Raw genomic sequence first — 14,694 nt, 5'->3', positions numbered from 1 at the left:
CGCCGTTTATCAAGCGCTGAAATTTGCTTAGTACAGAACAATCTGGAATAATGTTAAACATTGTTACAGTCACCTCTTTGCAACCTGAACTTGTTCAGAACGTTAAATCTTTGAGACACCTGCGCTAAAAACAATCAAGATGCAGCACAACGACTGATACAGAACGCAGGTGTCTCGACATGCGTTTTTGAGACATGAAGTTATTTTTAACTTGACACAGTGTCTAAAAATGTGCCAGTCCTGCGTGAGACATTGAAGAAACAGCGAGACGTGGTGCGGCAGGTAAGGACGTTCGTCCAGTGCGTGTTTACATAGAAAAACAATATAAAAACAGTGCACACGCACGCCAAAACACGTTCGGTGTGAACGGCCCCTAAACTCATCCGTTCGCGCGTGTCTGTGAGTGAGAGTGCGTGTGCGAAACAAGTTCGGAAGGACTGTATATTGTTTCATAAATTACGAACCCTAACACAAAATCCTACTTGAAAAACTGACCCGGAGGACCTCTAAGGTGAACCGCTCTGAGAGCGCTGACAACAGCGTATTCGCGCCGCACGTGTACTCAAAGCAACATGGCACTCGTCAAGCGGTTTTTGCTGAGCTTTCCTAGCGATGTCCGGACCCCACGCAATACGTGGTGGTTAAAACCGCTACTGCTCACCTGCAGACTTAAAGGGATAGTTCACCCAAAAATGAATATTCTCTCATCATTTATTCATCTTTAACTTTTAAGTTCTTTAAGTTCTGACCACTAATGGTGGCCGAACTTTGAATCTACAAAAATCACATAAAGGCAGAATAAAAGTAATCTATACAATTCCAGAGGTTTAATCCATGTCTTCTGAAGCGATATAATAGGTGTGGGTGAGAAACAGATCTATATTTAAATAGGTTTTTACTCTAATCAGAATCAGAATGAGCTTTATTGCAAAGTATGATTCCACATACAAGGAATTTGTCTTGGTGCCAGAAGCTTCTAGTGCACAAACAATACAACAACAAGACAGAGATAATAATGAAAAATAAAATAAAAATAAAAAGTGAATAGAAAACATAAGTATATACAGAAATACACGATAAGACAAGATATATATATATACGTATGTACAAATACAAATACAAATCTGTTACATGCAGATGCAAGGGAATGTATGGCAGAAGAGGTAGGGTATGTTGGATGAATATAAATACACTAAGCTGTGTATTGCACATAATTATTGCTCAATGGGGCAGTTTTAACTGTTCATGAGGTGGATAGTCTGAGGGGGAAAACTGTTCCTGTGCCTGACGGTTCTGGTGCTCAGTGCTCTGTAGCGCCGTCCAGAAGGCAACAGTTCAAAAAGGTAGTGGGCTGGGTGAGAGGGGTCCAGAGTGATTTTTCCGGCCCTTTTCCTCACTCTGGAAGTGTACAGTTCTTGAAGAGCGGGCAAGGGGCAATCAATAATCCAATCAGCAGTCCGAACTGTCCTTTGTAGTCTTCTGATGTCTGATTTTGTAGCTGCACCAGACAGTTATTGAAGTGCAGAGGACAGACTCAATGACTGCTGAGTAGAACTGTAACATCAGCGCCTGTGGCAGGTTGAATTTCCTCAGCTGGTGAAGGAAGTACAACCTCTGTTGGCCTTTTTCTCAATGGAGTCAATGTGGGTCTCCCACTTCAGGTCCTGTGAGATGGTAGTGCCCTGGAACCTGAATAACTCCACTGCTGCCACAGTGCTGTTTAGAATGGTGAGGGGGGTCAGTGTTGGGGTGTTCCACCTAAAGTCCACTATCATCTCCACTGTTTTGAGCGTGTTCAGCTCCAGGTTGTTTTGACTGCACCAGTCATCTTGGATGAGGCCGATGACAGTAGTGTTGTCTGCAAACTTCAGGAGCTTGACAGAGGGGTCCTTGGCGATGCAGTCATTGGTATACAGGGAGAAGAGTAGTGGGGAGAGCAAACATCCTTGGGGGGCACCAGTGCTGATCGTACAGGTGCTGGAAGTGAATTCCCCCAATCTCACTAGCTGCTGCCTGTCTGTCAGAAAGCTGATCCACTGACAGATAGAGGTATGAACACAGTGTTGATGTCATTTAGTCCGGAGAATAGCTGGGATGATGAATCTCCACTTTCACATTCTTCTTCTTTTGTTTTATTGTTGATTCACATTCTTTGTGCATATCATCACCTACTGGTTAGGGCTGGTTAAAAATGGACATTCATATTAAAAAAGGACTTAAATATTTATATGTTTCTCACCCACACCTACCATATCGCTTCTGAAGATATGGATTTAACCACTGGATTATGGATTACTTCTACGTTTCCTTTACATGCTTTTTGGAGCTTCAAAGTTTTGGCCACCATTCACTTGCATTGAATGTACCTACAGAGCAAAAATATTCTTCTAAAAATCTTAATTTGTGTTCTGCAGAAAAAATAAAGTCATGCACATCTGGGATGGCATGAGGGTGAGTAAATGATGAGAGAATTTTCAATTTTGGGTGAACTATCCCTTTAAAGTGCACTTCAGTAAAGTGTGTTTTGCATTTAACTATTAAATCCGAAACAGGGCCTAACTTATTTAAAATAAAAGACAATCGATATAGGCCTATTTATAATCGATTATATTTAACCTTCATTTGAGCATGCGGTTAACTTTTTGAGTAATGTTAGATTGTATGCTATTCTTTTAAAGGCGTCAGAATGGCCTGTCTTGTGATGTGGGATGAGGAGTGGTGTGTCGAAATCCAACAGCAGCAAGGGTTATACGCCATCTTTCTGTTTTACCTGCAAATGAACCGCGCATCCATTTCTAATTTTAGGATTTATATTCACGCGCATACACGGATGCATGCATAATTTCTCCGTCGCTCTGATGCGGTAAATGCATGCACTCAGGAACAGGACAGTTCACGGAATTAGTTGTTACGGAATTGGGCTTCATCGTTGAGAGAAGCGATGGGACATATTCGGGGATTATTATTCTAGACAGAGGGGCAGAGGTTTAATACTTTCTGGATTAACTCTGCAGTAATCGGAACAGACTACGGCGGTGCTGAAATTCATGTGCGGACGTTTGAACGCTACCTCTGAAATGATCGGTTTTAAGAAATGTTGCGGAACTCATACAGCTGAATTACACGGCTATAAAATTGGAGAAAGCGGTTTTTTAAACGTACCCCAGTTCACAAATCCTCAAAGTTGTGTTTGCTGCAGGAAGCACCTGTATTGGGGAGGTAAAATGCAGACTCGGTTAACACGGCTGTGCCAGTGCTGATTCTCAAGAACAAATCCGTCCCGTATTTGCTGCAATCGCTATATATAAATATCGAAAAACTGTTTCATATGGGCGAAGCGAGAAATTGGTTCCGTTTCTGTTGGACACGGGCTCGCTGTCAAGATTACGGTGCGTCAGATCCAGAGAGGGAGAAACGATGGGCCGAAATGTTTGAGCAGCTGGACCAGAATAAAGATGGAAGAATCGATGTCAATGAATTCTGCACCGGATTAACCGCCTGGGGAATCGTTCGCAGTGAGGTTGACGAGGTACATCAAGTCATGTTAATAGTTGTTCATCCTAATTAACATTTGAACTTCTGGGAGCTGAACTAAGCGTAAAGTGATGTGGTCGACAACAACAAACATTTAAGTGAATACAGCTCTGGATAAAATTAAGAGACCAGTGCAAAATTATCAGTTTCTCTGGATTTACTATTTATAGGTATGTTTGGGTAAAATGAACATTTTTGTTTTATTCTGATAGTTCTGATGACATTTCTCCCCAAATTCCAAATAAAAATATTGTAATTTAGAGAATTTATTTGTAGAACATGACAACTGGTCAAAATAATAAAAAAGATGCAGTGTTTTCAGACCTCGAAGATGGATGGCCACAAGCCATCAAAGAAAGCCGAGCTGCTTGAATGTTTGCACCAGGAGTGGCATAAAGTCACCCAACAGCAATGTAACAGACTGGTAGAGAGCATGTCAAGGCGCATGAAAGCTGTGACTGAAAATCAGGATTATTCCACCAAATATTGATTTCTGAACTCTTCCTAAATCGAAACGTTAGTATTGTGTTGTTTAACAATGAATATGAACAGATGAGATCTGAAAACACTGCATCTTTTTTGTTATTTTGACCAGTTGTCATTTTCTGCAAATAAATGCTCTAAATGAAGCATCATGTCATGAAATGTCATCAGTACTTTATAGAGTAAAACAGAAATGTTCATTTTACCCAAACACACCTATAAATAGTAAATCCAGAGAAACTGATAATTTTGCAGAGGTGTCTTAATTTTTTCCAGAGCTGTAGTAGGCCTATTGTTGTTAATAGCCCTCACAAGAACTTTATGCTCTCTATGAACGGGATGTCTGATCAGCGAATTTTCCTATGTTGACTTTGTTTCAGCAAGCGTGAAACTGAACCAGTAGAGTACTGGTGTGAGACCAACAACAGCTGATCCCATTTAATTTATTTAAAAGTTAGACTTCTCTTACTGTGCAGTAATATTGACCACCCTCCAGCCTGGTCTCTATTTTTAATAGTGATGTTAAGGGTACCATATGACATAAGCAAATTGCAGAAATAACTCTAGGCGACTGAGGCTTCTTGAATTTAGGGATTGCAAGTGTGACACTGATTACAAACGCTGTCAAAAGTAGTAACCTGCAATTGTTACCATAAGAAGCTATTTATAGCTGACCAAACCCTTAAAAATCACTTTTTTGTTTTGTTTTGTTTTTGTTGTTGTTGTTGTAACCTTATTGATTCAGAGATGTTAAACTGTATTTTTTGGCTTGAATTAAACCAGTTGTTACCACACGAAGCACATTTTTAGGTTAATATTTTTGTCTGTGTACTGTCAAGGGCAAGACTACACAAAAGATTCTTTATACCATTTTATTCAGCAATACTCTTTTGTTTGGTCCTCATAATTTGTTGTATAATGTACATAAAAAGTAATTAATGGATATCTTTGTATATAAAAAAACAATTACTCAGGTTTTAGGTGCACTCAATATTTTTTCCTCATTCAAAAAGTTTTACACCTAAATAAATTTATTATAATTTTAAAACGTGTATTAAATCATGAGAACTCACATGAGATGAAGACTCCACTCGTATAAGTAACCTTTTAAAACCTGTTTTATTCTATATGGAGAGGGTCCTCTCATGGGGGTTGCCATGTTTGGTCACATGACTAGCCGAATACTACTCACATAATCTCAATAACCGCCCTGTTACTGGACACTTTCACTCAAGGATTAAATTATTCATTGCTGAGTGTGAATAGTGAATTTCTACAATGGCATCGGTATCAGAAAATGATTGGGTTTGAATGTGGGTGTCATTGTAAGTCCAAGACGACTTAAACACAAAAATTAATGCACCTTTAAATAGTATTTAACATCATTGCATCAATCTGAATGCATTAGGTCACACCAACAAAACTAATCTTAAGGGTTAGATCAAGATATAGCTCCTTAAGGTAACAATTGCAGGTTACCACTTTTTACAGTCTGTGCCCTTTTCACAAGATCACTGGCCAAAACAATAATGGTTGTCACAGGGTGACTTTATGACTCTTTTAACATAAATAAGTGCAGAAAATAAGAAGACCTGTTTTAGCCAAAGTGATTTACAAGAAAATGCATATGTTGTGTTGTGATAATTACTTTAGCAGGTAGCTACTGATACAAATAGTTTACAACAAAACCATGAGGTGCCAATAAGAAGGTAACTTGGAGGAGAGGGACACTGAGTGTGCTAGTGGTATGTCTATGCTGTTGGGTTGTGTGACTGTGTTAGTCATGTGCTGTGATGCAAGAGGAGAGATTAGCTGTAGGTCACAATGTGTTTGTGATTGGAGCCGCCAGGCTGCTGGCAGGCCTTTCATCTAGAAGCCTAGAGTACAAACTTTTCTCTTTCCTGTTTTTGTTTGAATTTGTTATTTTCTCTTCATTCTTCACTCTATATATTCGTGGTACCTGGTCACAGAGATGTTCTCTTAAATGAAGTTTTACACATTTACCAAACTATTGCATCACTGTGCTGTGCCTCACAATTCTTTAACCCCCCCAACCCCCACAGATTGTACGTGTGAGTGACACCAATCACGATGGCCAGCTGGACTTTGAGGAGTTTACACAGTATCTGCGCTTGCATGAAAAAGAGCTCAGACTCATGTTCTGCAGTCTGGACAGCAACAACGATGGTCTGCATTATCTTTACACACACAATGACTCTCTGCATGCTTGTATCAGAAGAAAAATAAGGTTACCACATGACGTCACTAATGTAACATAGTAGGCTACTTTAATGAGCAGTTCTTAAGAGCACACAATTAGGTCTTAACACAATTAGATAGCTTTCAAATTATTTGTGAGATGAATCTGTACCTTTGTGCAACAGTGTATTGATTGTCTCTGCATGGTTAACTTGGAACCCATTTCGAAGCAATTAAAATAGAAATGCTGTTTCCTTGACCATTCACACTTATCATTTTCCCTTTCAGTGCATTTTGTCATATCTACTGCACTGCCCATATACAGAATAAGCATTGAAGTGTTTTATGTCTTCAGGTCACATAGATGTTGCAGAAATACAGCTCTCCTTGCGCAGCCTCGGAGTGAATGTATCCACAGAGCAGGCCTCCAGAATCCTGCAAAGGTTAGAGCTTTTCAGACTTTAATGTTTTATCTTATTCTATATCATGTACCCATTCACATCCCCATGCTGGCTGTGCTTTCAAAGGGATTTGAGATGTTTTTGCAAAGCCCCCATGTGTTGACACATACTGTAGTTTTAATGAACATAGAAAAAGCTTCTTTCATCCGTTCTTTATTAATTTTGTGTGTCAGCATAGACAGAGATGGCACTATGACCATTGACTGGAATGAGTGGCGGGACCATTTCCTGTTTAACCCCTTGCACAACATAGAGGACATTGCTTACCACTGGAAACACTCTCTGGTTTATTCACAACTTAAATTTTGATATTCATATTTTAATATTGATTTTCATTGATATTCATTATTTATTTTAGAGTGTAATTTATATATTTTAGATGTTGGACATCGGAGAGCAGCTGACTGTGCCGGATGAGTTCTCAGAGAAGGAGCGACGCTCAGGTGTGGTGTGGAGACAGCTGGTGGCTGGTGCAATAGCAGGAGCAGTATCCCGAACAGGAACCGCTCCCCTGGACCGCCTTAAAGTTTTTCTTCAGGTTGAATCAAATCTTAAAATTGCTTCTGAATTCATTTTGAATGTCTCTAAGAAAATATGGTTGTGTGAATTAAACTTGCACCAGAAACAATCCATAAATCTCTAAAACTTTTATGACAATGAATGACAAATAAATAAATGATCAATTATTGTAAATTATCAATATAATAATATGCTTATCTTTACACTGTAATACCATATGCAAAACTAATATAACTTAATATGGCAAACTTCTGTTTAATTGTTTGTGAAAAATAATTTGTTCAAGGAGAGTGAACTCTTTCTACAGGTCCAAGGCTCTAGTGGGGTGAGTCTGTTGGGTGGTTTGTGGGGAATGGTGCAGGAAGGAGGATTGAGGTCTCTTTGGAGGGGCAATGGCATCAATGTGCTCAAAATTGCCCCAGAGTCAGCTATCAAATTTATGTCTTATGAGCAGGTAAACTAACCAGAATCCTGTAGCTACTTGTTTCCATTTTACAGCCACTTTCTGTTTACTAGACTTGAGTAAAAGATGCTCTCATGTATGTAAACAATGTTAAATCTCAGTGTCTTCTATGTGCTTTTGAACAAGCTTCTCTCTGCTCTTGTGTAGATAAAGTGGCTGATCAAAGGCAGTAAGGAGGGTGGCACTCTGAGGGTTCAGGAACGGTTCATTGCTGGCTCACTGGCTGGAGCTACAGCTCAGACTATCATCTACCCCATGGAGGTGAGTGAGAAAGAGAAGAGTGAGAGACAAATTGAGAATAGAAGAGCTGAAAAATGAATTTGTTTTACTGCTTTTGTATCATAGTCAATGTTCTACAGATATTATATATATACAAGATCTATGCGACAGGTGCTATATTCGACAGTGCCAAATTAGACCAAACAGAGAGACCAGTTGTCCGACCGACAGGCAGACAGACAGACAGACCAATCGATTGATAGAAGGATAGATAGATAGATAGATAAATAGATAGATAGATAGATAGATAGATAGATAGACAGATAGATAGAATGATCACAGTTAATGATTTGATGAGCCCCATTAGTCATTTCAAAGAAACATGTAGTGTTCACAAACACAGCAATTTGCTCCTAATTGTTGTTAACATCTTCACTCATGTTGTCTAAATGCCCAAAAAGCTAGTTTCTTCTTATTGAAAATGAGCAGGGTTTGGTTGATGCATATGGCCAGATTGCTTTTCTATTCCTGGTAGGCCTAAAAGTGCTGAAAGCAAGCATTTTTATTGGCTTCTGGTATTTATTTAAGTTGGCAGATCAGCATCTCACTTCAGAATCCTCCATTTATTTATTTAGCTGCTCCAAACTCCATTTATTTACACCTTGACTGGAGGTGCTGAAAGGACTTGCTACATTTTAAAACATTTAAAATCTTTTTAAAATAGTTTTAACCTATTCTTTTACCAATTTGCCCTCTTAATTCCCAGGTGTTGAAGACTCGTCTGACCCTTCGAAAGACAGGACAATACTCTGGTATGGCAGACTGTGCCAAGCAGATACTGCGTAAAGAAGGGGTGCGGGCGTTCTACAAAGGCTATGTGCCCAACACACTTGGCATTATCCCTTATGCTGGCATTGATCTGGCTGTCTATGAGGTATGCCCATGTGTGAGTATCTTTTAAAGGCATAGTTCACCCTAAATTGAAAATTCTCTCATCATTTATGTGTATGAATTTCTTTCTTCTGCAAAACAAAAAATAATATTTCAGCTCTGTTGGTCCTCACAATGAACGTGAGTGGTGAACAGAACTTTGGAAGGTCCAAAAAGCACATAATGGTAGCATAAAAGTAATTTATATGACTTCAGTGTTTAAATCCATATCTTCAGAAGTGCTATGATAGGTGTGGGTGAGAAATAGATCAATATTTAAGTCCTTTTATACTATCAATCTCCACCTTTCACCAGCCCCAACCAGTAGGTGGCTGAATGTGAAAGTGAAAGTCACTTCCACACCAGAATGGGGAAGTGAAAGTGTAGATTTATGGTTGAAAAGGACTTACTTATTGATCTGTTTCTCACCCACACCTATCATATCACTTAAGAAGACCTTTTTTGAACCTTTTGATTTCTGGTCACCATTCTCTTGCATTGTGAGGACCTACAGAGCTGAAATATTCTTCTATAAATCTTCATTTGTGTTCTACAGAAGAAAGGAAGTCATACACATCTGGGATGGCAGAGAATTTTCATTTTTGTTAAACTATCCCTTTAACATATTTTTGTGTGTGTGCATGACTGCTGCCACTGACGATTTCTAGAAATTCATTGTTCTATGTTGCTATGGTTTTTTGAACGATATTCTATGTTATTTATTTATCCTGCTATATTTTATGATCTGTATCAAACAACATACAGATGTTTTACCAGATTGTCAGTTCAGGTGCTCTTTCGTTCTATTTCTCAGTCCCTTTCTACTCACCCTTGTTGTGTCAGACTCTAAAGAATGCCTGGCTACAGCGGTACTGCATGGGTTCGGCTGATCCTGGGGTTCTGGTGCTGCTCGGATGCGGCACTGTGTCCAGCACATGTGGACAACTGGCTAGTTACCCACTGGCTCTAATCCGCACACGCATGCAGGCTCAGGGTGAGTGAGAGTCACACAAGTCTTATTGTGCCTTGTTTTGTGATTCTTTATGTTTGAAACACAATATGTTCTCAATAATTAAATGTAATACAAAAACACATCTTCCCTTCTCTCTTTCCTCTTGGTAGCCTCAGCAGATGGCACTCCCCAGCTGTCTATGGTTGGCCAGTTCAAACACATTGTGTCCCATGAAGGCATTCCTGGACTCTACCGAGGCATTGCCCCCAATTTCCTCAAAGTCATTCCTGCTGTTAGCATCTCTTATGTGGTTTATGAGCATATGAAGAAAGCTCTGGGAGTGGGATCTTAAAGACCGAATCAGAGTTAAAGAGAAAAACAAAAACCTGTGTTATAAGGAGGACGGTGAGACTTCTAAGCATGGTCGATGAAGTTAGGAAGAGACTAGAGAATGGCATAAGGAAGAAAGAGTCAATGAATGACCTAAAAACCTACTCTGCATCGTACGCTATCATACCTGGGCAATTTATATTTTAATAGGAAAGAAAGATGGTGTTGGGCTGTGGTTATTTAGAACAATGGTTGTGTTTAGAGCATATGTTCTTCTGTGACTCATGGTTATTTAACACTATCTGCTGTTTCATACCTACTATTATCACTAGAGGTGAGCAACATTATAGTACTTCATTTTATTGTAATTGTAATGTTGTTACCCTTATGATGAATTTGGGGTAAATTAACCAGATATTATTATTGCCATCTGATGATAGTGAGTGATGGTGGAAGTATTTAAGAAGGAGAACCAATTTTATTTTATTTTATTTATTTATTTTTATACGGTTATAACCAAAGTTCCCCTCCTAAAATTGACAGAAATATTTCAGAATGAGTATGGAATGTTAAGAAAAGTCTCTTCTGTCTGATGTTTCATGACATTTGCTGCAAATGCCACTTATGTATGAGTGATATAGGCTATTGAATAGTACATTTCAGGAGGGGTTTACCTTGTTTTACAATCTATTACTTCTACATCTATTTTTGTAAAGGACAGTGAGTGGTAAGCATAATATACTAGATTAAGACAATCCTTTATGATTAAAGGGATTTGCACTCTTCAAAAGAAAATGAAATTTTGTGATGTTCTTTTATGACATCACTGCTGCTTTGCTACTTTTTTATTTTAATTTATTTTTTTACAATTGTAGCTTTTTCTGATATTTCAATCCTAATTGTTATGGTGTGTAGACTGCATGGTTTAGTGTTAAAATTAAGTAAATGGTAAAATTATTACCGTGAGCAACTAACAAATGGAGAAACAACAAAGGTATTAGATAGGGGAGTATAGATGCGTTTTGCATTAAATGTGGATGCTAAATGTGTGGTGATGAATGCTGAAAAATGTGGCCTAGAATACAGAAAATCTACAAAAAGGGCTTTTAACCAACAGGTAGTGCATGTTATCAATTATGTAAGTTGTGTCACAGTTTGCATGTCTTAATTACTTGCTTTAAGAGCTATAATTCTCCATATCAGAAATATGCAAACACTGTTATATTTACTGTTATATTTAAAGCTTAAACTTGATGATACATTTTTGCTTATCGTGCAATACTAAGATGCCAATTTGAATGTTTTATCAGTTTAGTTTGGATATGGGTCATTTAAATAAACATGTTTCTGATTGGTTAATACTGGCAACATATTATATCGGGAAACTCAATCCTGCATCCTGCTACTGGAGGTCCACCTTCCTGCAGAGTTCAGTTCTAACCAAAACACCTGGCTATAATATTAAAATAAATGTTATATGTAAACCCAAAACCTTGATTACCTTGTTTAAGTGTGTTGATCAGAGTTGGAACTAAAATCTGCAGGAAGGTGGACCTCCTCTGTCATCGACTGTTATAATGAGGCATGTAGCTGAATATTGAACTGTTCAAAATGTTTTAGCTATTCTAAAGTAGAATATTCAGAATAAAAAGAACATTCTAAAAGATTTAAGAAAAAATAAAAGTGTTTTTTGTTAAAAGTTTGCATACCCTGGCAGAAATTGCGAAATTTTGGCATTGATTTTGAAAATATGACTGATCATGCAAAAAAACTGTCTTTTATTTAAGGATAGTGATCATATGAAGCCATTTATTATCACATAGTTCTTTGGCTCCTTTTTAAATCATAATGATAGCAGAAATCACCCAAATGTCCCTGATCAAAAGTTTACATACCCTTGAATGTTTGGCCTTGTTACAGACACACAAGGTGACACACACAGTTTTAAATGGCAATTAAAAGTTAATTTCCCACACCTGTGGCTTTTTAAATTGCAATTAGTGTCTGTGTATAAATAGTCAATGAGTTTGTTAGCTCTAACCTGGATGCACTAAGCAGGCTAGATACTGAGCCATGGAGAGCAGAAAAGAATTGTCAAAAGACCTGCGTAACAAGGTAATGGAACTTTATAAAGATGTAAAAGGATATAAAAAGATATCCAAAGCCTTGAAAATGCCAGTCAGTACTGTTCAATCACTTATTAAGAAGTGGAAAATTCGGGGATCTCTTGATATCAAGCCAAGGTCAGGTAGGCCAAGAAAGATTTCAGCCACAACTGCCAGAAGAATTGTTCAGAATACAAAGAAATACCCACAGGTAACCTCAGGAGAAATAGAGGCTGCTCTGGAAAAAGACAATGTGGTTGTTTCAAGGAGCACAATATGACGATATTTGAACAAAAATGAGCTGCATGGTCGAGTTGCCAGAAAGAAGCCTTTACTGCACCAATGCCACAAAAAAGCCCGGTTACAATATGCCCGACAACACCTTTACACGCCTCACAGCTTCTGGCACACTGTAATTTGGAGTGACGAGACCAAAATAGAGCTTTATGTTCACAACCATAAGTGCTATACTTGGAGAGGGGTCAACAAGGCCTATAGTGAAAAGAATACCATCCCCACTGTGAAGCATGGTGGTGGCTCACTGATGTTTTGGGGGTGTGTGAGCTCCAAAGGCACGGGGAATCTTGTGAAAATTGATGGCAAGATGAATGCAGCATTTTATCAGAAAATACCGGCAGACAATTTGCATTCTTCTGCATGAAAGCTGCGGATGGGATGCTCTTGGACTTTCCAGCACGACAATGACCCCAAGCACAAGGCCAAGTTGACCCTCCAGTGGTTACAGCAGAAAAAGGTGAAGGTTCTGGAGTGGCCATCACAGTCTTCTGACCTTAATATCATCGAGCCACTCTGGGGAGATCTCAAACGTGCGGTTCATGCAAGATGACCAAAGACTTTGCATGACCTGGAGGCATTTTGCCAAGACGAATGGGCAGCTATACCACCTGCAAGAATTTGGGGCCTCATAGACAACTATTACAAAAGACTGCACACTGTCATTGATGCTAAAGGGGCCAATACACAGTATTAAGAACTAAGGGTATGAAGACTTTTGAACAGGGGTCATTTAATTTTTTTTCATTGTTGTCATGTTTTGTTTTATGATTGTGCCATTCTGTTATAACCTACACTTGAATATGAATCCCATAAGAAATAAAAGAAATGTGTTTTGCCTGCTAACTCATGTTTTCTTTAAAAATGGAACATATATTACCAATTCTCCAAGAGTATGCAAACTTTTGAGCACAACTGTAGTAATCAATTATGTTCTAAATGGCTAGACATGTTACAGCTAGTTGCATCTAATGCAGATTTAGTAACCAGAATCTGAATATTCAAATGCCTGCCTTTTCGGTTTTTGATTACAACATGGTCTTAAGTGTCAATGCATTAGGTATCATAAACAAACAATTAACCGTATTTTTTTACAGCGTTTATTATTCTTTGTTTAGTTAATAAAAATACAATTGTTCATTGTTAGTTCATGTTATTTCATAGTGCATTAACTAATGATAACAAATACAACTTTTGTTTTTAAAAATGTATTAGTACTGTATATTGAAATGAACATTGACTGATTAATAAATGCTGTACAAGTATTGTCCATTGTTTGTTCATGTTAACTAATATTGACAAATGTTAACAAATGGAACCTTATTGTAAAATGTTACCAACTTATCTTAGAAATGAATTACCTCTGAATAATGTAATTAAAAACTGAATTTAAATATAGTTTCTAGCTTGATTGCATTGCATTAAGAGTAGTGCGCCTTGACATGCTGTGTTCACTTTAAAAGATGAGCATGCTGTTTTAATTGAACCAGCCTACATTGGCAATGATTCCTTGCTTTCTTAATGTATAAGTGAGAGTAAATGAATGTGAGAAATTATGAAAGTTAAGAAACAATTCTGAGAGTCTTCTGTCACAAAAAATAAAACAAATCAATAAAAATGATAATAATCTTATCAATGTTATAATAATATTTCCTTGAATTAGGCTCTTTTAATTTATTTACAATTATTTATAATTTAATTAATAACACTGCATGACAAAAAATTTATTATGGCATAAATCACAGATTTTTTTTTCTTATAGAGACCATCATGACATAATTCATGATAGCCTACTTAACATTTAGATGTTCAATAGATTCTTGTGAATTGGGAAACCACACCCATTATAATTTTTACTTTCCCATTTGCTCTAACATCAAAAGAAAATCGCCCTATTACGTTTCCACTATTTTTCAAATGAAGCAAAAAATAAGAGTGATGAATTTCGACAGACAGAAGACTCTCTCACCAGCTGTATTAGAAACCTCATCACATCTGTGATAACTTGTTTTTTAAAACTAATTCCAGGGTAATATAATACAAAGTATAATGTTATATTTGCACAAATGTGCAAATATAAAAAAGTTTGCTTGATTTACGCAGCTAAAAAGGCGGAAACGCGTCACCACAGCCTGTGAAATGGTCCCATTGTACATTGGGGACACTGTTTGTTCCTGGCAGGCAGCAGATGCCCTAACCCCGCCC

At 37.9% G+C, this 14,694-nt stretch overlaps 1 protein-coding gene across 2 annotated transcripts; it reads left to right on the top strand.

Annotated features, from left to right (window-relative positions):
* The first annotated feature begins 2,795 nt into the window (after positions 1-2,795).
* LOC127450882 (calcium-binding mitochondrial carrier protein SCaMC-3-like) lies at positions 2,796-13,824 on the top strand. 2 transcript variants are annotated; one of them, XM_051715324.1, is made up of 10 exons: positions 2,796-3,529; positions 6,081-6,204; positions 6,572-6,659; positions 6,851-6,962; positions 7,057-7,215; positions 7,504-7,650; positions 7,807-7,920; positions 8,645-8,812; positions 9,652-9,802; positions 9,931-13,824. In XM_051715324.1, exons 1-10 carry the CDS (start codon positions 3,329-3,331, stop codon positions 10,110-10,112), a joined length of 1,446 nt encoding a protein of 481 aa, XP_051571284.1. In that variant the 5' UTR covers positions 2,796-3,328; the 3' UTR covers positions 10,113-13,824. The 2 variants fall into 2 exon arrangements, with proteins under 2 accessions (XP_051571284.1, XP_051571285.1); XM_051715325.1 differs by lacking the exon at positions 2,796-3,529 and having other exon boundaries at positions 6,094-6,204; positions 6,856-6,962.
* The last annotated feature ends 870 nt before the right edge of the window (positions 13,825-14,694 follow it).

Source organism: Myxocyprinus asiaticus, chromosome 13 (assembly GCF_019703515.2).
Source record: "Myxocyprinus asiaticus isolate MX2 ecotype Aquarium Trade chromosome 13, UBuf_Myxa_2, whole genome shotgun sequence".
NCBI lineage: Eukaryota > Metazoa > Chordata > Actinopteri > Cypriniformes > Catostomidae > Myxocyprinus > Myxocyprinus asiaticus.
This window is presented reverse-complemented; position numbering and strand designations above follow the sequence as displayed.

Coding starts and splice junctions, on each gene's coding strand:
- LOC127450882 (XM_051715324.1), top strand. CDS start 3,329: ATGGGCGAAGCGAGAAATTGGTTCCGTTTCTGTTGGACACGGGCTCGC. Junction 3,530..6,080: donor TTCGCAGTGAGGTTGACGAG/GTACATCAAGTC, acceptor CAACCCCCACAG/ATTGTACGTGTGAGTGACAC. Junction 6,963..7,056: donor ACCACTGGAAACACTCTCTG/GTTTATTCACAA, acceptor TATATATTTTAG/ATGTTGGACATCGGAGAGCA.